General features: G+C 37.4%; 3 protein-coding genes across 3 annotated transcripts in view; all 3 read right to left on the bottom strand.

Annotated features, from left to right (window-relative positions):
- The window catches only part of LOC143741188 (uncharacterized), a 297,332-nt gene that overhangs the window by 254,031 nt on the left and 16,869 nt on the right, over window positions 1–26,432 (bottom strand). The gene's annotated exons all lie outside the window — the stretch shown is intronic.
- Window positions 6,738–7,425, bottom strand: LOC143741199 (uncharacterized). The gene has a single exon (XM_077233641.1). The coding sequence runs from the start codon at window positions 7,421–7,423 to the stop codon at window positions 6,749–6,751; it is 675 nt and encodes a 224-aa protein (XP_077089756.1). The 5' UTR covers window positions 7,424–7,425; the 3' UTR covers window positions 6,738–6,748.
- On the bottom strand, window positions 16,113–17,224 carry LOC143740661 (uncharacterized). Its single transcript, XM_077232670.1, has 2 exons — window positions 17,167–17,224; window positions 16,113–16,803 (listed from the first exon to the last, which is right to left on the bottom strand). Exons 1-2 carry the CDS (start codon window positions 17,222–17,224, stop codon window positions 16,124–16,126), a joined length of 738 nt encoding a protein of 245 aa, XP_077088785.1. The 3' UTR covers window positions 16,113–16,123.

The following is a 26,432-nucleotide window of genomic DNA, read 5'->3' as shown; positions in this document are numbered from 1 at the left end:
CCTGGAGTAATTCCTCCTGCTTGCTTCTTCTTCTCCTGTGGGAAGATGGGAATATTCCCAGCATTTAAACTCTCATGAACGGCTGTGGGAGCTTCACTGACTGAAGGAGTGAATTGTGGTCGTTGTTGCTCATTTAGCAGATGATCATCACACTTACAATCACTCGCAATTATCATGTTTAATCATGTCATGTCAAAGTAGTTACCTGGAGGATCAACGACTCTTTTAGTTATTCACGAGGCCCTTGTTTGACCTGAGCAGTTAAACTACCCACTGTTCTTAAAGGGACTATGTGTAGTTTTTTTAGGTATTTTATTATCTAAAATCAATATTCGTATTCATAAATATGTCCTCAATGGTGTACAAATACATCTGCCAATTATCTGACTTATCCTCGTAAACAAAGAATTTATTATCTTTATATACATGTGACTGGTAGGTACACGGAGGCTTCCATGTCGTTCCGCCATCTTGAAAAACTATAATAGCAGAGAGGTTCAAAAAGTACTAGGCCAACGCGTTTCCACAACGCGTTTTCGTTCAGAGCCAGCGTCACGTAACTGAAAGCAGCAGAAACGGAGGAGCAGGGCAGTGAGAGGCGCTTCACGGCCCCAGCAAGTTTAAAAAGCTGCATTGCACTGCTATTATTCATACTGTAACATTCGTTTGTTCGCAGTGTCAAGTTGCAGTTTGTTTGAAATAACAAACCTGTTCACCCGAAGGAAAACTCAACTTAGCTTTTTGGTACATAACAGCTACCGTTGATGCAACACGCATTTGAAAAAATGAGGCGCTGGAGAGCACAATTTGTTTGAATGCAAAATACAATTTCACCGCTAGATGCTAGGAGAAATTCCTACACAATGTCCCTTTAAGAAAAATACTTAATACAAAACAATATTCCTATTTATGATCACTTTTTATTAACATTAAGCTATAACATAAGTTATTAACATTTTGCAAATTCTGCAAAGGATATGTAAACTTATGATCACAACTGTAGCTGATTTTTGTGTTGCTTTTACATGAGATTTGAGATATTACCAAAGAGGCCATTAGATGGCAGCTATAAAACAGGTATTTTATTGTAATGAAATGAAACCACTTTATTATCCCCTAGAGGAAATTTGTCTTGAACGCAAGGTGTGTTTACATTTGCATTTATCTGACGCTTTTAACCAAAGCGACTTACAATTGCTATGTATGTCAGAGGTCGCACGCCTCTGGAGCAATTAGGGGTTAAGTGTCTTGCTCAGGAACACATTGGTGTCTCACAGTGGATTCAAACCCGGGTCTCTCACACCAAAGGCATGTGTCTTATCCACTGCGCCATCACCACCCCTACATTGTTTACATTGACAATACGTTAGATCAATAAACAATAAATATACATAATGATATAAACACTCCCTATAAAAACACAAGACCCTATACCTAACCTTGCATTAATTAGATAACATTCATTTGTTGTTTAACATTTTAATTGGGGTAGGTATAAAAGAGGTACTGATTTTATGTGCTTTTAAAGACAGCCCTTGTGAGCTCCAAGGTTGTTAAATGATACTATTTGCATCTGAACAGCAGAATTTGTGGTGGAAAAACTTATAATGCATGATGCTGTACTGAAAAGAGTTGGTCTCCCTACACTTTCAAAATACTTAAATATTTGAATTTATTTTTGTCAGATTTTCAAGTACTTTTTATTGCTGCAAATCAAAGTTGGTAGTGTTGTGATTCACCTTGTTGCTGATTGGCTTTGTTCATGGCTTATTATGATTTAACAAAGACTCCCTACAGGATAAATAAATGGGGGAAAAATCATATCCAAAACCAATGCCACTGAAAAGTATGAGGGCACTGTTGACCTCTATTATCCATGTGAACACCAATGTACTTGAACACTCCTGCTTGATAGATAAATGAGCTAATAAAACAGTTTTCTAGCTCAATGATCCTCAAAGACATCTCCAATTACAAGACAATGTAACCTCAATCTACTGGGAATCACCAACTTGCTGATGATCTGAATGAGTTCTAGTCATTTTGACAAAGGCTGTCCGTACAACCATCAACACCTCCTGCTAACGTCTCAGATTACGACTGTAACAATGGTTCCCTGAGAAGGGAACGAGATGGTGCGTCAGAAGTAGTGGCGCTATGGTGAAGCCCTGTAAAAATTACACATTAGTGGAACATTGTCTTTGATGCATGACATTGTACAGCGGATGCTGTAAAGGACACCCGAACCAAACATAGTGAGCTTCTGATTGGCTGAAGTAAGTCACACATAAGCATGCAGGAAGTATGGCAGGGTGAAGTAGTGGCTTGTTCCCTTCTCAAGGTACAATGGTTACAGTCGTAACCTGAGATGTCCCTTTCAACTCATGCTGTGTCGAAGTAGCGACGCTATGGGAACGATTATACCCAGTACACCATACTGACAAGTGCCTGTCCTAGTGTGAATCATATCGAGGACAGCTTATAAGCAGCTGAGACCCAGGAGCTTCCCTTGGTCCGCTGACACAAATGGAGAAGGATAATCCAAGTCACCTTTATTTTTGCTGTGTACAATACAGATTTTTTCAAAGCAGCTTTACAGTGATAACAGTAATAAAAGGCCTGCAAGACTTCTGAACGAGAAAGCCTCAGAACTCTTGCATGTATACCAGGTCTTAACCTCAGTGCACCACTAAGCAAACAAGATATCAGAGATCTCCCTAGATACCCATCATCCAAGGTACGTGGTGAGCAGCTTTAGCCGCCATGAAAACCTTAACAAGGAGGGGGATAGCCTAGCAGAAAAGCGACCCTGAAGGGACTCCATTACTGAACCAACTGGGCAGTTAACTGAAGACTCCTGTACCATGAAGTGAAAACTTTTCTAACTCAAGGCATATATTTTCCTTGTGGAGAGCACTCTAGAGTTAGGATGGTCTCAACAACCTTGGTTGAGAGACAAGAGTTCATGAGTTGGACCTCCTCGGGGCTAAACCCACAAGTCCGGGCAAGGGTTTTCGCCTGGGACAGAAGGTCCCTCCTGATGGGAATCTCCCATGGAAAGCCATCGAGGAGGGAAATAGGTCCATAGTTCACATACTCCAGAACTCCCGGAAGTAGATCGGACAGGGAAAAAGCATACAGAGAAAGCCTCAGCCAAGAGGAGCTAGACCGTGAAGGAGAACCAGAGCAGACGATGTGAAGTTTTCTGAGACACAAAATAATCAAATTCTGTCTGTCTGAACTCCCTCCATATCTGCTCCACCAGCTCCATTCCCTGGGCCTCAGCCCCTGCCTCTACTGAAATTGTATGTGCTGTTAAAGACTGAATCCTCTGCAAATCCCACACTATGCCTGGATTCATCCTCTGTGTCAGAAAATCTCGTCTTGGCATTCAGCCTTAACCCCGACTCTTTCATATGGGCGAGGACAACATCTTGATGCCAAACCGCCACCTGCTCTGATTGAGCTAATATCAATCAACTGATGATGTATAGTTGAATATGCGAATGCCCAGGAGTCACAGCGGAACCATAGCTGGATCCATGCATTCTGTGAAAGTGAGGGGTGACAGAGGCAGGCCGAGGGGAAGAACCCGATATTGGTATGCTTCGCTCCTGAAAGCAAACCTCAGAAACTGCCTGTGTTGTGGAAGGATGGATACGTGGAAGTATGATGGAGGTTGACCACCTGTTGAATTGAGGCAGACGAAAACCAGATTAAATTCTGCCTCTCTCTGTAGTCTGCAGGACCCACTGACACACATCTAGCAGAAGTTTCCACACTCCCAGATGACGCCAGAGGATCTACTCTCGAGACTGGCCTCTGGTGTATTGCTAGTCAACTCAGCGCCCTGAAGTGGATAACCGGTGGGGAACAACCGGTTCAATCAGAGGCCTGAGCACCTTTACATCATCCCTTCTTAAATTGCAAAACCCACGAGACACAATCGGCAGAAATTGCCGCACTGTTAAATAATCTAAAGCGATATCAGCTAGGGATGGGCGATATGGACTTAAAAATATATCACGATATTTTCTGGCATTTATTGCGATAACGATATCAATGACGATATAAATATAATACCATATTCACCACTGTTTTTGGCTACAAGTGATAGCTGCATGCAAAGTAAAATGTACCCTTCATCAAATAGGCTCCTATAAAATACCAATTGCCTTACATAAAATAATAAAAAAACAGTAAAAATCCAAACACCATCCCTTGCAGAAATGGAAAAGTTGCATATATACGTTTCTTCTGTAAAAGTGCAGATAATGTTAAAATAGTGCAACTATACTAAAAAACATCACACATTTCAAATCATTTACAAGTTTGAAATGTAAAAAAACTAACAACGAATAGTCAATCAGAATAATCAATATAACAATTTATTATGTCAGGTAAATGTATCATTACAATTTCGTAATCAATTTAAAGATAATCAATGCAAAACATCAAATGCTCTAGAACAAAGAGGAAATGTTTACCCGACAAGAAATACGTGAGGCAGAGAGACTCGACTCTCGACCTCACGGTCTGATCTGGATACAGAAAAGAGCCACAAGCTCTCGTTGCATTTCATTATATACCCAGACCTCATTTCAAATCTAAACATCATCCACAGTGGAAATTTACCTGAAAGTCACCATTTGCTAGCAGTGGAAAATTTGCATTCAGTCAAATGGTCAGAATGTGTTAACTCAAAGACACACCCTCCAGTGTGGAAGATATTTCTAAGCTTTTTAAGAACGTTATTACTGTAGCAATGTTCATGGAAGAAGGAGGCGTGAACCGGCAAACAATCAAAGAAACTTTATTTAAAATAAAACAAACAAACCAAAATAGCCTACTGCCAGCAGCCCCTCGAGGACGACTGCTGGCTAAAATAAAATACAAATACAAAAAAGAAACACAAGTAAAATACAGGCCTGTTCCTCTCTCGATCATCAACGTTGTCGTTCCCCCTTTATGCTTCCGCTCCTCCGTGAGAGATGCGAGACCGGTGTGCTTCCCAGGTGCTCCTCATTAGCAATCGCACCACCGGCCTCGCGCCGTCCTCTCACGTCCCTCGGCCGTCCTGTTCGCCACAATTACCTTTTGGTTTACTTCTTTGGGAATGAGACATTTGTAGCAGTCGCACTGAGACATTTAAAATAATACCAAACATGTATAAAAGTCAATGAGATTCATTCACATTAAACCATTTAGATTCTTGTGTGAGTTTGGGAGATCTCACCACGAGTGGGGGTCGAGGGAAAGAGATGTAAATTAGCACAAGAGTGAGTTCCAATGGCAATTTCCTTTGTTTTCTCAGAGAGTGTCCCTCTCTTAAAGTCCTTCCAGATGTTTCAGTCTTACAACCTATTAAGATTTTGTTAACATTGATCTTGTAAATAAATTTTTTGCTATTTTATTAAAAAAAGAAAATCACTGGTAAATCAATAACAAATGCAATTTTAACAATATTTCATGTGTAATTTATGAGATTTGTTGTATTTTAAAGACAATCTTTCTTTTTAATAGACAATGTTTATTATACTTATTTCAAAGTTAAGGATTCATTATTTTAAATATACATTGAACCAAACACTATAATAACAGTTAATAATTCAATATACTTATTTTGACAAAACATCCCATGTTTCGGTCGTGACTGCACATTTAGTGACAGTAGTGTTTTGGTAGCGGCCACATTACACTACAGAATTTAAACTCGCATAATTAAAACACTAAAACATACTAAAATACTAATTATTTGCATAACTGTACTCAATTTTTGTTTATATTTTCCCCAAATAAAGGATTATGTGTTCCCTTTTGTCAGTGCCAAAACAATGATGACATGTTTCCAAAGAAGACAAATTCTTTCCAAATATGAATTCTATTTAAGGACTTTATTTTCATTTGACTTTTACCATATTGTTGATCAAAGTCCATGTCGTTGGAAGCTTAATTTATTCTAGTGTTATTTCATATTTTAACCACTAGATCACAGCTGTTAAACAGGTATTTTATTCACTGCACTTCCACAGACACTGTTCAGTTTTCTGATCTCAGTGGTGTGGAAATTTATGTCAAAAGCCATATTTTGAAAGACAGTAAATTGGAAAAACATCTAGTCAAATCATTTTTATTTGTAAATATTGATTTATCACTGTAGGGTTAAATAACCATCAATGTTGAAACCCTTTGAACTGAAAGAAATGTATTAAGTCACTCAATAAGAACAAGGTTATAACATAAACTAAAAACAAAAGTTGCTGGCTATACATTCGATAGGCCTAAGCTGCAAGAAATTACATCATCTGATTTATCAGAATATCAGACTATTTTAAGTTATAGCCTGTGGCCTAGTCCACACGGACACAGGTATTTTTATAACCTGCTTATAACCAGGAGTTTTTCCTCCTGCGTTTTTAAAAAAATCTCTGTCTATATGAAAACACAAAAACACGCTATCAAATGCTGTCAAGAGCATGCCACACCAGCAGGCGGCGATATAACCCTAACCGTGAAGCCACGTTGGCTAATCAGAAGTCGGGCAAAAACCCCGGTTTTACTGTCTACATGACAACACTGCAACCAGCGTTTCTGAAAATCCTAACCCTGGCAGAGGTTTTCAAAAATGTTCGGTTTCAGTGACCTGATACTGCGTTTCCATGTAGACGAACGGCCGAACCGCGTAAAAAAAGTCACGGTTATAAAAATACCCGTGTCCGTGTGGACAAGGCCTGAATGTGAACTTTGCTCACTTAGATAACTTTGGACAACGCACTTTCTCATGAGTCCGTAGACTAGATGATCGGCTGAAACTCTTCCCACATGAAGAGCACTGGTGCGGTTTCTCTCCAGTATGAACTCTCTCATGATCTTTCAGGTTTCCTGACTGAGAGAAACTCTTTTCACAGTGTGAGCACTTGTACGGTTTCTCTCCAGTATGAACTCTCTGGTGTCTTTTTAATTCGCTGGGTGAAATAAAGGTCTTCCCACAGTCAAAGCACAAATAAGGTCTCACACTGTTGTGTATTTTTAAGTGACTGTTTAATAGCTCCAGTCGTAAAAAACTCTTTCCACAAACAGAACACACGTGAGGCTTCACATCTGCATGAATGTTCATGTGTCTCTTCAGGTACACTGCCAAAACAAATGTCTTGTCACACTGATCACAGCAGAATGATCTTTTTCCTGAGTGAATCAGCAAATGTTTTTGGAGACTATCTGCCCATGGGAAGCTCTTTCCACACTGATGGCATGTGAAGGGTTTCTCTCCGGTGTGGATTCTCATGTGCATCTTCAAGCCTGGTTTAGTTGTGAAGCTCTTTCCACACTGAGAGCAGATGCAAGAACATTTCTCTCCTCTTTGAGTGTTTTGTTGAGGTTTCTGAAACTGATGGCGTCTCTCCTCCACTTCACTTTGTTCCATCAGATCTAAAACAAACATGTTAAATTAGACAATTCAAGATTGAAATAAAAGAAAGCAACCATGCTCAGGTATTTTATTTGAGTTTATCTATCAGGTGCTAAAAGTAGTTTTGCAATTATAATATGTCATAAAATCTTGGCAACTACTTTAACACAGAAAGATACATTTCCCCTAACTCATCTTAAAATAACAAACTATAAGACATGTAAATACAAGAAATGCATTTACAATACAACTTCTGTGTGACTATAAATGCATTTTCCCAATCTGATCTTGTATTTTCATATAGTTAATGTTATTTTACAGCTCCTATAATTTTGCAAATGATGATTTGTAGTCTTAAATTAGTATCAAGAATAGACACCAACCTGTTTGTTCCTCTGTATCTTCATCTTTTATTCTGCAGAGTTCTTCCTTAATCTCCATCTTTACAATAGTATGTCAGTAGTTTCTCCTGGAGTAATTCCTCCTGCTTGCTTCTTCTTCTCCTGTGGGAAGATGGGAATATTCCCAGCATTTAAACTCTCATGAACGGCTGTGGGAGCTTCACTGACTGAAGGAGTGAATTGTGGTCGTTTTTGCTCATTTAGCAGATGATCATCACACTTACAATCACTCGCAATTGTCATGTTTTCAGAGTAGTTACCTGGAGGATCAACCTTAGGATCAAGGGCCCTTGTTTGACCTGAGCAGTTAAACTACCCACTGTTCTTAAGAAAAATACTAAATACAAAACAATATTACTATTTATGATCCCTTTTTATTAACATTAAGTTATAACATTAGCTATTAACATTTTGCAAATTCTACAAAGGATATGTAAACTTATGACCACAACTGTAGCAGATTTTTGTGTTGCTCTTACATGAGATACGGTTTATCAAAGAGGCCACTAGATGGCAGCTATAAAACAGGTATTTTATTTTAATGAAATGAAACCACTTTATTATCCGTTAGAGGAAATTTGTCTTGAATGCAAGGTGTGTTTACATTGACAATACGTTAGATCAATAAACAATAAATATACATAATGATATTGTAGGGTTACACATTTATTAAATGTTTTTAGGTTCCAATACAATAGTATATACACTGAGAAAGTTTAGTAGACTGAATTTAGCATTTGAAGTATAAATGATGATATCAGAATTATCAGTAAGAGATTCATTGCCAGTCCTGATCTCTCTATTGTAAGTCAAGCAATTCAGGTGTCGGACATTAGCTTTTGTCTGTATGCACTTCCTGGCTTTTAGGATTGGTGATACAGTCGGGCAGATTACTGAAACTCTCACCTTTTGTTCTAATGGCTCTCGAGCCACTGTCCCAGTCGGTGAAGAGTCTGGCTGATAGGATTAGGATATTTACATTTGAATCACCCTGTTATGCTGACGAGATCTGGGCTGTGGAACTTCCGGTAAAGTGCTGATTCCTGTACTTCACATTTACATGCGTTGTTCAGATTGCCTCCACCTTTATGTAACTCCTCCCCCTGAAAGGGTATATGAACTAAATGTATACTGCCTTAGTTAGACTTGATTGGGATAACTACAGCGACGCAATAAAGAACTTCTGCTTGAAAGATACCCCTTAAAGTCTCCTGGTCTGCACTTCTAAGTTTTCTACACTTAAGAAGAACAAGGTTTACAACAGATGGTGCCCTGTGACCCGGATGGAGAAACTGAAACTCAACAAAGAATGAACTTTTCCAGACTGATTTGAAACTTCAAAGTAGAGACCTGTGCGGGACATAATTTTCAGACCCGCTCCCGCCCGCTCCCGCAGTGTTCAGTCCCGCTCCTGCCCGCTCCCGCAAAGATTTGTCATTTTTAGTCCCGCTCCCACCCGCATCTGTGATATAATGTCCCGCTCCTGCCCGCACTTTCTGTCTGACGAAAGGTCTTGGGGAAAAAAATGCGTGCGCACAAAATTCCTTACCAATACTTGGTAACATATTTATTGGTAAGCCTGCATATGTTCAACCATACAAAACATTAAATAGGCATCAGTAACTAACGCCAACAAAGATAAACATTAATCTGACCAAATTCCATTAGGCTTAACGTGTAGGCTAACATAAAAACAGCCTTAGGCATTGCCTACACATAGGAACATTTGTAAAACGGATAATTCTTATCTACTATATTATAGACTTCACTATATCACAGGCCATTTAAACATTTAAAATGTGATCACAAAACACGAAACGAGAAGTACTTACATCTGAAGCGCTTAGGCCTATATCTGAAGCACTAGAGGCGCTCTGTTCCTCGTCCATGCTGTCTATTTTGAACTTGAACTAGCTTTCGAATTCGAACACGGAGCAGCGGGAATTTTGTCTCTAAACAAGTGTATGTGAGATTAGGCCCCGCCCTACCCGACAACATTCACAAGTTTAGGCTGCTTAAAACGTTTTTATTGCTGCCAATCAGAATCTCCCTCATTTATATATTTTACTTTACACTCATATTTAATTTGCGGGAGTGCAGCGTATCATCCCTCCCGCCCGCACCCGCAAGTGCACCTCATCATCCCGCCCGCTACCGCAATGACCTTTCAAAATTTGTCCCGCGTCGCACTGTTTTGCGTCGCGACCCGCGGGTCCCGCGGGGGTGCAGACCTCTACTTCGATCAAAGCTCAAAGATCTCAACAAAGCTAACTGAGTTCCAGAACTGAAGCTCAACAAAGATCTCAACAAAGATCTCAACATCTGACTTTCCAGTTCCAGACTGAATCTTTTGAATCCAGATTGAGCTCAACAAAGATCTGATTTTCCAGTTCCAGACTGAATCTTGAAACTTCAAGCTCAACAAAGAAAGAACTTTCTGACTGAGTTTCCAGACGGAACCTTTCCGTACAGCGAACGATTTGGTGAGTTTCATTCTTTTCAAAGAACCACTAAAGACCAGTACAAATTTGTCATTCCTCTGTGCCGCCAGAGAAGAAGTTAACAGACAGCTGTAGGGTTTGTTAACTAAAGTTATCCTCTAAAGTTGCTTTTAGAGATGAAATGTATCCTCTGTTTTTCAGGCAGGGAAAATTAATGTACATGTTAATATTGCTTATCCTCTAAAGTTTCTGTTAGAGATGAAAGTGATCCTCTGTTGTCAGGCAGGGAAGAATTTAGCATTACATGTTATTATTTGGTGATCCTCTGTTTCAGGCAGGGAAGTTTAGCATTACGTGCTAGTTATTTTGTTTTTGTTTTTTGGTGATCCTCTGTCCACAGAGTAGAATTAGCATTATGTGCTAGTTATTTGTTTTTGTGTTGTTCATCCTCTGTTCACAGAGAAGGTTAGCATTACTTGCTAATATTTGCTATCCTCTGTTTTCAGCAGAGAAGAATTGTTTTTATCCTCTGTAAAGTTAGGGAAGACTTATCCTCTGCTTTACCAGGGAAGGTGATACATCCTCTGTGTAGTCATAGAAGATGAATCCTCTGTTCAACAAGGGACGTTTAACAACAGTTACAACAGTTAACAGTTTAAACTGTTAACAGTAGTTTGTCCTCTACTTTGCTTAATAAGGTTCATCCTCTGTTTAATCAGGAAAATTTAACAACTGTTAAAAGTGTGTTAGCAAAGTGGTTTACCCTCTGCTTTGCCAGGGAAGTGTTTTATCCTCTATAAAGTTAGGGAAGATTAGCATCAAGTGCTAATATATTGTACCCTCTGTTTTCAGGCAGGGAAGATTAACGTACATGTTAATATTGTTTTATCCTCTGCTTTGCCAGGGAAGTGGAAAAAGTTTTTTTCAGGCAGGGAAGATTTTAGTATAAATTGCTAGTAATTTGTGTATCCTTTGCTTTAGGCAGAGAAGGTTAGCATTAACAACAGTAATCTGTCTTAACGAGTGTACCCTCTGTGGATCAGAGAAGTTTTAGTGTCTGTTTGTGTTGGCAACAAAGAAAATTCACAACAATGTTTAGAAGGAATGCTAGACTAATCCCCACAACAGAAAAAGATGGTCTTGGTACTCCTTTATGGACAGACAGTGAGTTCAGGTCATTGTTAGGGGAGTAGATGGACTCCATAGTGACTGAGTCAGTCAGATTGGATTTGAGAAAGAAATTTGGTATTCACCCAGAAAAAGTATGGTCTATTGAAGAATTCAAGAAGGTGTTGGGTGCATGTATCAGGAAGAGAAACATAAAAGGCATTATTTTCTGTCACATGGAATTTAGCTTATCCATTGCACAAGAACAATCTAGGTGTATAGCTAAATTAAAAGAACAGAACAAACAAATGCACACTAAGGTGGGCCATAACAAGGCCTCAACCAAATGTGACTCAGAAGACCAACAGTCAGATGAAACTTATCCTGACTTACAAGCATTCTTTGAAACAGATGTAGACATCCCATCAGTAACTGATAAGCCTGTAGATTCAGTAAATGTATGTGTTGCAAGAAGATCTCAGAGAATTGAGGGAACTGAAAGTGTTCCTCCCAACTCTTCTGTTGTCCAAAACCAAACTGTTGCCAAAGCACTCGGACCTAGAGACATGGAAAGACTATCTCAAAGCTTACCTTCAGTACGCATCGATTTTTCTGAATTTAGAAGGGCATTGATCAGTAAAATGCGTCTTTACGACATGTCGTTGGCAGAAGTCACACAGCTGATGTCACAAATTCTAACTGAATCTGAATTCAACAGTTTTGAGTCTGCTGTTACTTCTGAACTACAACATGCCAGAAAAGATGAATTGAGAGAGGGAGTTCTGAAAGCGTTGAAGAACATTGTTGGACCCAAAATTGACTGGTCGAAGATCACTAGTTGTTTAAAGAAGAAGGGTGAAACTGTTAGTGAGTACACTCAAAGATTTTGCCAGTCAGCAGCAGCATACAGTGGTATAGCTGACACTTCAGAGAAGGTGCTAGAAGATAATGGTCCCCTAGTTCGCACATGGTTTGATGGTCTGTTGTCAGAACATAGAAAAGCATTGCCTTTCTTAGACTTAACATGGTCCACTAGAACCATACAAAACCACTTGGAGAGGTTAGCTACTTGGGAAAGAGATTCTGATGTCAAGGCAAAAGTCATTAATTAAGGGACCCGATGCCGCACAGAGTCACACGCCCCAGGTTTACGTGGATCTCACGGACACAGCCTCGCCAGTCTGATCTTGGTCAGAGGGTGCAGGGTTTGCTAATACCTCTTAATTCGGTTGCCTACTGCTCACTCTACATAAAAGTGTAGTTTATTTAGCCACTTCCGTACAACTTGCCAAGTCAGTGATAGACAGTAATCAAAAGGTCTTCAGATGACGTGCCTACTGCTCCATTCATATGCACCTTTAGTTTGGCCTATCCTGGACACAGATCTGCGTTAGCACCAGCCTCCTCATAATCGATAGAAACAATGATTTCAGAAGAATGCAGAATAAATCAAGGTTAACATTTATTTTTGTCAGGAAAAAATGTATCATGCCAATTCCACAAGCAAATGATTAAAAGCCAATTCAGAAATAATATCTACATAACATCAATTGCTCAAAGATTACTCTAAAAGTAAGAAATGCATTCCTGACAGAGACACACAGTGGCTTGTGAGTGTATTCTGAGTTCAAGACTCGAGAAGCACTGACACAGCACTGCATGGGGGTTTTCCTGTTTACAGTTTCCCAAAGACTGCTCTGTTACCTAGACTTAAATACCCAGACCAGAACAAAAGGCTTGTACAAATATTGTTTAGAGTTGTTTTGGGTCTATTCGTGTACCCCAGGGGGTAGCACCTGGTTTTAGGGGGAGAGGGGAGGATATCAGATATCTTGAAGAGACACCACCCAAAGCGGAGAACAGGATTCTCCTAAGTGTTCAATCTTTCTCATAATCTCAATGACTGCCATGAAATTAAGACCATTTTACCAATCACACTGAGACATTTAAAATGATACCAAACATGAAAAGGAAAACAATAGACTCACAAGATACATCATATGTGATATATAGGCATTCTTAGTGAACTTTTGGTGACTTGACTCAGGGGGAGAGGGGATGAGGGAGAGGGGAATGCAGAGATAAGGGACAAATGTTTGGACAGGACAATGTCCTTCTGTTCAGGGTGTGTTTTATTGCTTTATTGCAGGGTGAGTTTTATCTCAGTTTTCTCTCAGCAGGGAAATCAGTTCTTACATTACTGTCTTTTCTCATGGCAAAGGGATTTTTGGTTAAATGCAATACATTTCTCATATGTATTAACTCGTTATTTCATCTGACTCCAGAAATGAAAAGGGTTTTAATGATATCTGTGCATCATTAAATGTGAGCGAATGTTTTACTATTCCTTTTAAACTCTTGAATGAAAATAATGTCAAAGTCAATTAGAATAATCAATATAACAATTTATTATGTCAGGTAAATGTATCATTACAATTTCATAATCAATTTAAAGATAATCAATGCAAAACATCAAATGCTCTAGAACAAAGAGGAAATGTTTACCCGACAAGAAATACGTGAGGCAGAGAGACTCGACTCTCGACCTCACGGTCTGATCTGGATACAGAAAAGAGCCACAAGCTCTAGTTGCATTTCATTATATACCAAGACCTCATTTCAAATCTAAACATCATCCACAGTGGAAATTTACCTGAAAGTCACCATTTGCTAGCAGTGGAAAATTTGCATTCAGTCAAATGGTCAGAATGTGTTAACTCAAAGACACACCCTCCAGTGTGGAAGATATTTCTAAGCTTTTTAAGAACGTTATTACTGTAGCAATGTTCATGGAAGAAGGAGGCGTGAACCGGCGAACAATCAAAGAAACTTTATTTAAAATAAAACAAACAAACCAAAATAGCCTACTGCCAGCAGCCCCTCGAGGACGACTGCTGGCTAAAATAAAATACAAATACAAAAAAGAAACACAAGTAAAATACAGGCCTGTTCCTCTCTCGATCTTCAACGTTGTCGTTCCCCCTTTATGCTTCCGCTCCTCCGTGAGAGATGCGAGACCGGTGTGCTTCCCAGGTGCTCCTCATTAGCAATCGCACCACCGGCCTCGCGCCGTCCTCTCACGTCCCTCGGCCGTCCTGTTCGCCACAATTACCTTTTGGTTTACTTCTTTGGGAATGAGACATTTGTAGCAGTCGCACTGAGACATTTAAAATAATACCAAACATGTATAAAAGTCAATGAGATTCATTCACATTAAACCATTTAGATTCTTGTGTGAGTTTGGGAGATCTTACCACGAGTGGGGGTCGAGGGAAAGAGATGTAAATTAGCACAAGAGTGAGTTCCAATGGCAATTTCCTTTGTTTTCTCAGAGAGTGCCCCTCTCTTAAAGTCCTTCCAGATGTTTCAGTCTTACAACCTATTAAGATTTTGTTAACATTGATCTTGTAAATAATTTTTTTGCTATTTTATTAAAAAAAGAAAATCACTGGTAAATCAATAACAAATGCAATTTTAACAATATTTCATGTGTAATTTATGAGATTTGTTGTATTTTAAAGACAATCTTTCTTTTTAATAGACAATGTTTATTATACTTATTTCAAAGTTAAGGATTCGTTATTTTAAATATACATTGAACCAAACACTATAATAACAGTTAATAATTCAATATACTTATTTTGACAAAACATCCCATGTTTCGGTCGTGACTGCACATGTAGTGACAGTAATGTTTTGGTAGCGGCCACATTACACTACAGAATTTAAACTCGCATAATTAAAACACTAAAACATACTAAAATACTAATGATTTGCATAACTGTACTCAATTTTTGTTTATATTTTCACCAAATAAAGGATTATGTGTTCCCTTTTGTCAGTGCCAAAACAATGATGACATGTTTCCAAAGAAGACAAATTCTTTCCAAATATGAATTCTATTTAAGGACTTTATTTTCATTTGACTTTTACCATATTGTTGATCAAAGTCCATGTCGTTGGAAGCTTAATTTATTCTAGTGTTATTTCATATTTTAACCACTAGATCACAGCTGTAAAACAGGTATTTTATTCACTGCACTTCCACAGACACTGTTCAGTTTTCTGATCTCAGTGGTGTGGAAATTTATGTCAAAAGCCATATTTTGAAAGACAGTAAATTGGAAAAACATCTAGTCAAATCATTTTTATTTGTAAATATTGATTTATCACTGTAGGGTTAAATAACCATCAATGTTGAAACCCTTTGAACTGAAAGAAATGTATTAAGTCACTCAATAAGAACAAGGTTATAACATAAACTAAAAACAAAAGTTGCTGGCTATACATTCGATAGGCCTAAGCTGCAAGAAATTACATCATCTGATTTATCAGAATATCAGACTATTTTAAGTTATAGCCTGTGGCCTAGTCCACACGGACACGGGTATTTTTATAACCTGCTTATAACCAGGAGTTTTTCCTCCTGCGTTTTTAAAAAAATCTCTGTCTATATGAAAACACAAAAACACGCTATCAAATGCTGTCAAGAGCATGCCACACCAGCAGGCGGCGATATAACCCTAACCGTGAAGCCACGTTGGCTAATCAGAAGTCGGGCAAAAACCCCGGTTTTACTGTCTACATGACAACACTGCAACCAGCGTTTCTGAAAATCCTCACCCTGGCAGAGGTTTTCAAAAATGTTCGGTTTCAGTGACCTGATCCTGCGTTTCCGTGTGGACGAACGGCCGAACCGCGTAAAAAAAGTCACGGTTATAAAAATACCCGTGTCCGTGTGGACAAGGCCTGAATGTGAACTTTGCTCACTTAGATAACTTTGGACAACGCACTTTCTCATGAGTCCGTAGACTAGATGATCGGCTGAAACTCTTCCCACATGAAGAGCACTGGTGCGGTTTCTCTCCAGTATGAACTCTCTCATGATCTTTCAGGTTTCCTGACTGAGAGAAACTCTTTTCACAGTGTGAGCACTTGTACGGTTTCTCTCCAGTATGAACTCTCTGGTGTCTTTTTAATTCGCTGGGTGAAATAAAGGTCTTCCCACAGTCAAAGCACAAATAAGGTCTCACACTGTTGTGTATTTTTAAGTGACTGTTTAATAGCTCCAGTCGTAAAAAACTCTTTCCACAAACAGAACACACGTGAGGCTTCACATCTGCATGAATGTTCATGTGTCTCTTCAGGTACACTGCCAAAACAAATGTCTTGTCACACTGATCACAGCAGAATGATCTTTTTCCTGAGTGAATCAGCAAATGTTTTTGGAGACTATCTGCCCATGGGAAGCTCTTTCCACACTGATGGCATGTGAAGGGTTTCTCTCCGGTGTGGATTCTCATGTGCATCTTCAAGCCTGGTTTAGTTGTGAAGCTCTTTCCACACTGAGAGCAGATGCAAGAACATTTCTCTCCTCTTTGAGTGTTTTGTTGAGGTTTCTGAAACTGATGGCGTCTCTCCTCCACTTCACTTTGTTCCATCAGATCTAAAACAAACATGTTAAATTAGACAATTCAAGATTGAAATAAAAGAAAGCAACCATGCTCAGGTATTTTATTTGAGTTTATCTATCAGGTGCTAAAAGTAGTTTTGCAATTATAATATGTCATAAAATCTTGGCAACTACTTTAACACAGAAAGATACATTTCCCCTAACTCATCTTAAAATAACAAACTATAAGACATGTAAATACAAGAAATGCATTTACAATACAACTTCTGTGTGACTATAAATGCATTTTCCCAATCTGATCTTGTATTTTCATATAGTTAATGTTATTTTAAAGCTCCTATAATTTAGCAAATGATGATTTGTAGTCTTAAATTAGTATCGCGAATAGACACCAACCTGTTTGTTCCTCTGTATCTTCATCTTTTATTCTGCAGGGTTCTTCCTTAATCTCCATCTTTACAATAGTATGTCAGTAGTTTCTCCTGGAGTAATTCCTCCTGCTTGCTTCTTCTTCTCCTGTGGGAAAATGGGAATATTCCCAGCATTTAAACTCTCATGAACGGCTGTGGGAGCTTCACTGACTGAAGGAGTGAATTGTGGTCGTTGTTGCTCATTTAGCAGATGATCATCACACTTACAATCACTCGCAATTGTCATGTTTTCAGAGTAGTTACCTGGAGGATCAACCTTAGGATCAACCAAGGGCCCTTGTTTGACCTGAGCAGTTAAACTACCCACTGTTCTTAAGAAAAATACTAAATACAAAACAATAATACTATTTATGATCCCTTTTTATTAACATTAAGTTATAACATTAGCTATTAACATTATTATTATTATTATTATTATTATTTTACTGTTATTCATAACCTGGAATGGCCCACAATGCCTCTCTGAAGTTAAGATTGCATAAACTTGACTCGAAAAGTCTCAATATTTTGTGAACATACTGAGGAAACAGTTGTTTTGTAATTGTTTTTTCTATCCTGTGTTGTAGCTTGACACACTTAGTTTGGAAAAATGTTTCCTGGGAAGGCTGACCTCTTTCTTCGAAAATGGGAAGGAAATATTGTTCCAAAATTGCAAAAGATGTCCACAGTGAAAAATCCTCTGGTCATGCCGACTTATAATGAGAGTGAAGGTAGGCTACTTTGCTCGTTCTGTCAAAATGTTGTTTTTCTTTCAGTGGACACCATTAGTTTTAATAGTTCAAAGAGTTTAAAGTCAGCCATTATACCAGCAGCCATGAAAGATTTCATTATATTTTGTGTTTTTCTGTCATACTATAGATTCATGTTACAGAGCTCTTCAAATTCTTATTACATTGCTTCCCCCTACTGCGTCAGGAAGGAGCAAAGGGTGGTCCAAGTGCAGGACAAAGTCAGCCCTTGCTTATCTCTTGGACATTAAGCCGGTAAGCAACTTAATTGTCCTTTTATGCTAGCTTTATTTTTGTTTGTCAGTTTTTTATGTACAAGCACTTTGTGATGTTATTAAACTATATGACTCTGATTTGCATAAATCTATACTGTTTTAATTTTGTTTTGTGTTTTAGGTATGCATGATATTATATTTTTGCAGATATTTTCAAACTCCTTTTGGGCAAGTGTCTTAAGGTTATTTGTGTATTTTCATTTTATTTATTACCGAATGGGCATTAGGACCCAGGGGAGGCTGTTTTTTGCTGCTCACGGCTCTATCATGCTGGATGTTTCATTCTGTATGTACATTCTCAAATTAAATGCAGTGATCCAAAACTATGGAGATAAATCAGTAGCTTAACTCGAGAGGTTGAAAATCTTTATGTCAGAACTTGTCATTTTAACATTCGTATTTGTAAGTTGAAATTTACACTCACATCTCTGATGTGAAAAGCTGAATCTTTCAATTTGCACACACAGACAATGATCAAAACATCCGTGTTTTGAATTGGAAGTTGTTGATTAATAGTCACAAATGTGTAAAATGACATTCACACAAAGAAAATGACATACACAAATGTTTACGACATTTACTTTTGCACTTAACTTAATTTTCGCTGGTCAATGTCAAGTCGGCACTTACAAACCTCTCAGATTTTTCAAACTGGTTGTGTACATACTTTAAACTGTGACTTAAAAGGTTAGTTCACCCAAAAATTTAAATTCTGTCAGTATTACTCTCCCTCATGTTGTTCCACCCCATAAGACCTTCGTTCATCTTCGGAACACAAATTCAGATATGTTTGATGAAATCTGAGAGCTGGATCACTCCTCCATAGGCTTCTAAGGGATTGAAATTTGCCAGCCCCCGAAAAGTTATTAAAGACATCGTTAAAATAGTCCAAGTAACTACAGTGGCTCAATCTTAAGTTTATCAAGCGACGAGAATACTTTTCGTGCACAAAACAAACAAAAATAACGACTTTATTTCAACTATTCATTTCTATTCATTTATTTCAACTATTCATTTCATTCTCTGTGGGCCTCGAGTCAGTTCACTCGTGTAATAGCGTAAGCTTCTGTTCTTGTACGTCACACGCATCACACACATGACCAGCGTCGGCCAATAGTGAGCCTACGTGTGACGCACAACACAGAAGCGCTGCGCTGTTACACTAGCGAACTGACTCGAGGCCCACAGAGAAGGAAATGAATAGTTGAAATAAAGTCGTTATTTTTATTTGTTTTGTGCACGAAAAGTATTCTCGTCGCTTGATAAACTTAAGATTGAGCAACTGTAGTCACTTGGACTATTTTAACGATGTTTTTAATAACTTTTCGGGGAACAAGTGTCAGTCCCTGAAGAAGCCTATGGAGGAGTGATCCAGCTCTCAGATTTAATCAGAAATATCTTAATTCGTGTCCCGAAGATGAACGAAGGTCTTACGGCGTTGGAACAACATGAGGGTGAGTAAATACTGACAGAATTTTAATTTTTTGTGAACTATCCCTTTAAGAGAAGAGCGTCTCTTTGGAGAAGTTTTACACATTGAAAAAGAAAGTGTTTTAGTTTTTCTTAGAGTTCTACACAAAATGTACTTTTACCCACACTTGTATGCTTATGCAGTCCAAAGAACAAATGAATACAAAGTGATTAATTTGAGCAATGCAGCTAATGTAAAACTTCTTCACATGATGATTTCCTACAAAGAAAACCTTTTTATAAATCCAAGATATAAAATTGTTTAAAAATGTCTTTATGAAATTCAAATGACATGTGAATGTTGACTTTGTGAAAATGTGAAAAAGTTTTAATAAATAAAAAAAATTAAAAAATTATTTTTTTGTTTTGTGTTTATTTTAACTGGTCAAAAATAGCACATCTAATGACACAAAATGTATGATTTATGACACAGTAGTGTATTTGATATTTTAACACACATTAAAAGTAACACAGAATGTGTTGTCCTTAACTAGACACACTGGTGTGTTAAGATATAACACAGGTTGTGTTGTTTTTAACACATCCATTTTAAGAGTGTGATGGAGAACCAGAGCAGACGATGTGGCATTTTCTGAGATGCAAAAAAGTCCAATTCTGTCTGGCTCAACTCCCTCCATATCTTCTCCACCAGCTCCATTCCCTGGGCCTCAGCCCCTGCCTCTACTGAAATTGTATGTGCTGTTAAAGACTGAATCCTCTGCAAATCCCACACTATGCCTGGAAAAGTCATCCTCTGTGTCAGAAAAACTCTTCTTGGCATTCAGCCTTAACCCCAACTCTTTCATATGGGCGAGGACAACATCTTGATGCCAAACCGCCACCTGCTCTGATTGAGCTAACATCAATCAACTGATGATGTATAGTTGAATATGCGAATGCCCAGGAGTCACAGCGGAACCATAGCTGGATCCATGCATTCTGTGAAAGTGCGAGGTGACAGAGACAGGCCGAGGGGAAGAACCCGATATTGGTATGCTTTGCTCCTGAAAGTGTTGTGGTTTTCAATCTTTCCGAAAAATAACTTCGCAGAGATCTTTGATGCCAGAAATAATTAGACTTTATTTTCTAACGCCGTCCCGTTCCATAGAACGGCGCTCTAACGCTCTGGCCCTCCGGCCGACTGGCCCTCTGGCCTTCCAGCGCGCTCCCGAGTATATTTTGGTTCAGAGTTATATACATACATCTTCTACCATAGGAGGTAACACACCCTATAGATAGTTTTGGGTAAAGGTCTTTTACCATGTGACTTCTCAGAATAGAATTTTCTGCAGCAAACAACATTCCATTCAAGGTCTTTCACATACACAGAGGAAATCCAAAGTCACAGACAGAAGAAATAATTGTGTCCAAATATATAGCAAAATTACTTGTTTTCTAAATAATAAAATCTTCAACATTCCCTCCTCTGAGGCTTATTAAGCCTCACATTCACTATCCTTTTCCAGAGTGTAGTTCCAAAATCCAGCTCCCTCAGTTATGCTACCTGGTGACTCAATTGAGTCACCCATTCTCCTTTCCAATTACTGGATTAAGCCAGCACACTCCGGAGGAGCACTCGAGCCAAACATCTTCTTCCATACATTTTATTTCTTTTAGTTGTTCTATCTTTTTTGTTTAATGGAAAAAGTAAAAGAATCGAGTTCTCCCTAGTCAGACAAACTTAAACATTGTTATAAGTGTGTGTATACCTTTGTTCTTGCATTGCATGTTATTGTCACAGTTATGTAGAGTATATCAAACATAAAAGTCTCTTATACTATTGAAAGTTTTCTTGCGGTGTAGATATCCTCTAGGGTCTGGCTCATCAATCATCTTCTTCGTCCTCAATTCCTCATTTAATGGAATCAACATCCAGGGTTTGTAAATACGAATTTGGTTGCCCTCTCACATTAGTTTTCATTATCTTTTTTCCGCATTTTCATTCGTTTAACCGTGGTTTTCCAACTAGTGATCTTAATATACAAAGTATACAACAGAATAATAACCCACTTTCAATATCCCTTATTGAGCAAACCTTAATTTTCAAAACTTTTCATTAAGTTTTCCTTAACTTCTGCTCTTAAGTTTTTCTTGACTCAATCGTAATCGCTAAATTTTCCTCCCTGCACAATATTATTTTGTAAAAGTGCAACACTGATCACCAAACATAAGTCAGTTTACTTTTTTCACATAATTGTTTTTCTCCTAATGCAGACAAAGCATTATAATAAATATCTGCTTATTATAGTAGTCTAATTGATTTACTATGCATTTTTGTTCTACTTGATCCATATGACTATTAATTCAAAATATGGCTAGGTAAACATAACTCTCTCATTTTTATCACTTCTTATGAGAGAATATCATTTCTTAAATTCGAAGAATCCATCTTTTAGTCAGTCAATTTTTGTGAACAGAACACTTTACACCTATCTAATAAATTGCAATACATTTCAATTACTGTCTATTTTATTACCAAATTTAAACAATAAATTCCATTTTGACCTTTTTAATCTCGCGTATTGCTTCCTATTCTCACTGTAGCTCCTCAGTTCAAGACTAAACTGAATGCTTTTTCTTCTTTTCTACTAATTTCTAAATAAACTATCATGAATAAACTAATTATGTCTCATGTAATCACTCTAACTAAGAAAGCTTCAGAGCAATGTTACATTTATCTCATAAAAGTCATTCAATAAACTTATTAGACAATTGGAAAAATAACTCTAGAGAACAACTTTTTGCACTCTTACATATTCCTTATATGTACATTTCTTTTTCTTTATATCTAACAATCTAAAAGTTTGTCTATCAACCATTTAAACCATTAGCATTATAACTTAATTATTATTAAAACTTCCTTGTGTTCGTATGCAACTTATTTTTAATGTTCAATACTTCTGTTTAGTTGACATATAATCTGACGTTATACTTGATAGACTTCCAATCTAAGGTTTAATTTCTGTTCCTGCCCCTCCTCTGCTGGTTTCATCGCTTTTACCCATCTATATCATGTCCACATAATCCATTACCAAGTGTTTTAATAGTTCTTCTGGTATACTGATATATGGCCTATTTTTGTCGCTGTTCTTTTCTTAACTTTGTTTTTGCCACAAATTTCACAAAACTTTGCAAAAATGCCTTTTAATTTAAAATGCCTTTAATTTTAACTTTATTTTAAATTTTAATTTCCTTACCTTACTCCCCCCTTTGCGCACTGGTTTAAAACCATTGCGCATCTGGACTGAGAATATTCAAAAGTATTCATTGGTTCGACAATCTGTCCTTCATGTGAATGCCAAATATCTAATTTTTTGACCCCCCTCTGGTGCCATTTAGATTGTTCACAAGGGCCTGTTAGTTATTGGATTTCAATAACTTCCTCTAAGTCTATAAACTTTCTATCCTTTCTATCAAGCACTACTTGATATCATTTTAATTAATCAATTGCATTTTGAATCAAATTGTATTCTTATCAATTAAAATTTAAAATTTAATATTTGTTAATACTTGCTTTAATTTCAACTGTAGCCTTAAATTAATTAAGTATACCCTTGTATTGACAAGTTACATCTGAGTACCCCTTAAAATTTATTTTAAAGTTATTTTTAGTTCTAATTTTTTCCTTCATGAATTGTCTTAATTCCCATTATGCTATATCAATTTCTTAAATTAATTGTTAACATTATTTTAGTTTCTTTTCTTAATTAGTCATTATCATTGTTTTCTATGTTGCGTAATATATTTTTCGCTTCAATCATTTTTGTTATGGTGGGGTTATTATTAAGTTGCTACTGAATCTATTCAAGGGCTGAACATTCATTCATAGGAAAGTTGGTTGATGTTGACTATTGTTTGAGTTTGTACTCATCTCTGTTGATTCTCTTTTCTTTGCACAGTTCCTCTCATTACTGTGTTTCTGGTCAAGTTTGTCTTCTTTTTCCATTCATGATTAGATCATTCTGTTAGTCTTGTCATATTTACATCTTTCACCAGGGTGACTCTTGAGTCGTTCATTGCAATAGACTCTTTTCTCTCATTGTCAGCATGTCCTTGATCCCTCACTTCAGTTGTGGGGGGTTGCTGAAGTCAGTTGGTGTATTTTAAGTTGAGAGGCATGAACTCAAATGTCACTCTGTTGATCACTTCCTCTGAAATTACAAAGCACAGTTACTGGTTCTTTTTGTTAGACTTTGTTAGTCCCAGAATCCTTCCTGGAATTGAGCTGCTGCTATCTGTAAATTAAAGCTTAATTATTTTTGTTAGTGAAAACAACATGTGATTTCAATCATCTGCTCATCTGTCCCATTGTACTTCTCGATGTTACCTGTAGAAAGGTCATGTGGGCTGAGTGGTGTCATTTCTGCTTTCATTAACAGCAGTGCTTTAATCCATATATTCTCATTTGTTTTTCATAAATTTGACTTTTCATCATTATTTGCTACTTTTTGCATTTTTCTCACAATAAATTTCCAATGTACTCTTAAAATTAGTCAATTCAACTCAGTTATCTCTTTGTCTTGAGTTCCACTATTAGCACATTATTTATTAGGCATCTTGGACAATACTCAACCCACTTTGACAAAAGTTACAAGACAATATTTCATACATTTGACAAAGATCAGCTCCATCACGATATGCTGAAAAGAAAGTCAGATATGTTGTGCGCTGCGCAAATGTGGCACTGTTTTTTCTATTTTTATTTTTCTCTTTTCATTCTTTGTTTTTTCATATTGTTACTTCAGTTCCTGACCAGGAAATTTAACCAAATGCATCCATGGTCATTATTTTATTGGGCAGAATTTGCCCTGTGGGCCCACAAATTTTAAATACAGCTGTATTGGCAAAATGATTGATTTGCCTTAGTGTTTCTTCAAACATCATCTCTCACTCATTCACACTCAGTGTCTCTCACACACACAGTGGTCAGCATACACTCTTGCAGGTTGTGCTCTAAATGTGGCATCCTATAATTTTAGCCAAGGTCTGATCAGGTCAACACAACTATGTCAAACACTACTGAGAAGTGTCAATGATCATAAGGTTTAGTTTAACACCATTGTTATAATCCTTTTTTTTCTTTTTACAAATTCTAATAGACTAAGTATTTTAGAATAATAAGCCTGCCAATTGTAATTTTTCAAATACATTTTGTCATTTGTTTTTCTGATTTTTCCTATTTTTTGTTTTGTTTTTTGCTCATGAGCTGCATTAAGAAATAAATTGGAGATCTCTGCATAATCTTGGATCCATGGCCAACAACATTTCCATCTCATTATCCCAGTTTTGACAGCATTTTTTGCGATTTCATAATTTTGGACTTTTGGAGTAATTTTCTCCAATCTATATCTCTAAAAACTTACCAAAACAAAATGGAGTGACCAGTATCATTGTTTGCAAACAATAATAATAATCTTTGACATTTTGCGTCTATCTTTTTCTTTTCTACAGATTAATTTTTCTCATGCTTTTAGCCCTATAGTTGTTTCATATAATAGCCCTCACTATACCAAATCCAGCCTCAGTTTGAACTATTTAGTGAGTTGAGCACCCACTTGTCTCTTTCAGTGTATTTTCTTTCTTTTTTATATTGAACCTACTGAAAAAGCAGAGAGGGTTAGTTTAGCAGAGAATAGAAAGAATTGCTTATGAGACCAGTGAATAATCAATAATCAGTTAATCTAATAATTAACTAAATTTGAAGCAGTCTCTAGAGTGATAATCGGAGTTGCCACACCTGTGTTGCCCGTAAGGGAAGGATGTCGGTCAGTTTTTCTGTTTTTAGATTAACAGTCTTTTGAAGCTTCTTAGCTATCGCTCTGCATGTGTCGTCAGCCTGTCACTCAAAGGCTTGTAGACTGGAATATAGGCTCTGTTGTTTCTCTGCCCCCTCTCAGTTTGGGCTTTGATAGATTTTACCTCAGCTTTGCATCTCAGGATTCTCGTCTTGTCCTCGGGAAAAAGTCTCCAGTGAAATAGTGAAAGTTTCACCTTTTCCAGCATTAAATCAGTCTTTGTCCATGCTGAGTTTTCCAGAGAGTGGTCATCTTCTGAAGGGAAGCTGAAAGCCCCTCACCCACTCTTCTTCTTCTCTCCGCAGTCGTCTTTGACCTTTCACCTCTTCCATTCAACACTGAAGCCATCTGAAACTTAAACACTCAGAGAGCTGCATAGATCAAATTAATCTTTATAAATATTTGTTCCTGAGCTATTAGCTTTTTTTTTTCTAAATTCCACTTTTTAACCATCTTTTTCCTAGTTCTTTTATAGTATATAATAATCACTGGTTGACAACAGCAGTTCTCCCATTCTGTTTTTAGTAAAGCAAGTTCTTCGTTGCAGGAAAAAGCAAGCTATTTCTTCATTGCAATATGAGCAATAATCTAACTTTTGATTTTCTGAGTATAATACAATTAAATAATTTTCCCTATCATAAAATCAGCCTTCAATCTTTCTTCTGTATTTGCATGCTGTGCTCAAAATAATCTAACATGGTGAATACAATTTTGCTCAGCCATTTCCAACAATTCCCATTACTACAATTCTAAGATTGCTGTAAATTATTTATGACTGTTTGTCACTCAATCTTGTTCACTTTTAGCACACTGCACAAATTATTTTTTCCTTAGCACAAACTTAATTATCTACAATGGAATCATTTTTTTTTTTCACTTTGTCTTCAGGGATAATGAGATACAAATTTTAGACGTCTTCAGATATAAGATATAATATATTAAGCATGAGCATTCTTATTTATC

The sequence above is a fragment of the Siphateles boraxobius genome, unplaced genomic scaffold (genome assembly GCF_051911475.1).
Source record: "Siphateles boraxobius isolate OS27281-9 unplaced genomic scaffold, OSU_SipBor_1 18, whole genome shotgun sequence".
NCBI classification, from domain to species: domain Eukaryota; kingdom Metazoa; phylum Chordata; class Actinopteri; order Cypriniformes; family Leuciscidae; genus Siphateles; species Siphateles boraxobius.
This window is presented reverse-complemented; position numbering and strand designations above follow the sequence as displayed.

What these genes read in the sequence shown, in the direction of transcription:
- LOC143741199 (XM_077233641.1), bottom strand. Translation starts at nt 7,423, where the DNA reads ATGGAACAAAGTGAAGTGGAGGAGAGACGCCATCAGTTTCAGAAACCT.
- LOC143740661 (XM_077232670.1), bottom strand. Translation starts at nt 17,224, where the DNA reads ATGGAGATTAAGGAAGAACCCTGCAGAATAAAAGATGAAGATACAGAG. An exon ending in AGATACAGAGGAACAAACAG is followed by an intron (nt 16,804 to 17,166) that starts GTTGGTGTCTAT and finishes TGTTTGTTTTAG; the next exon opens with ATCTGATGGAACAAAGTGAA.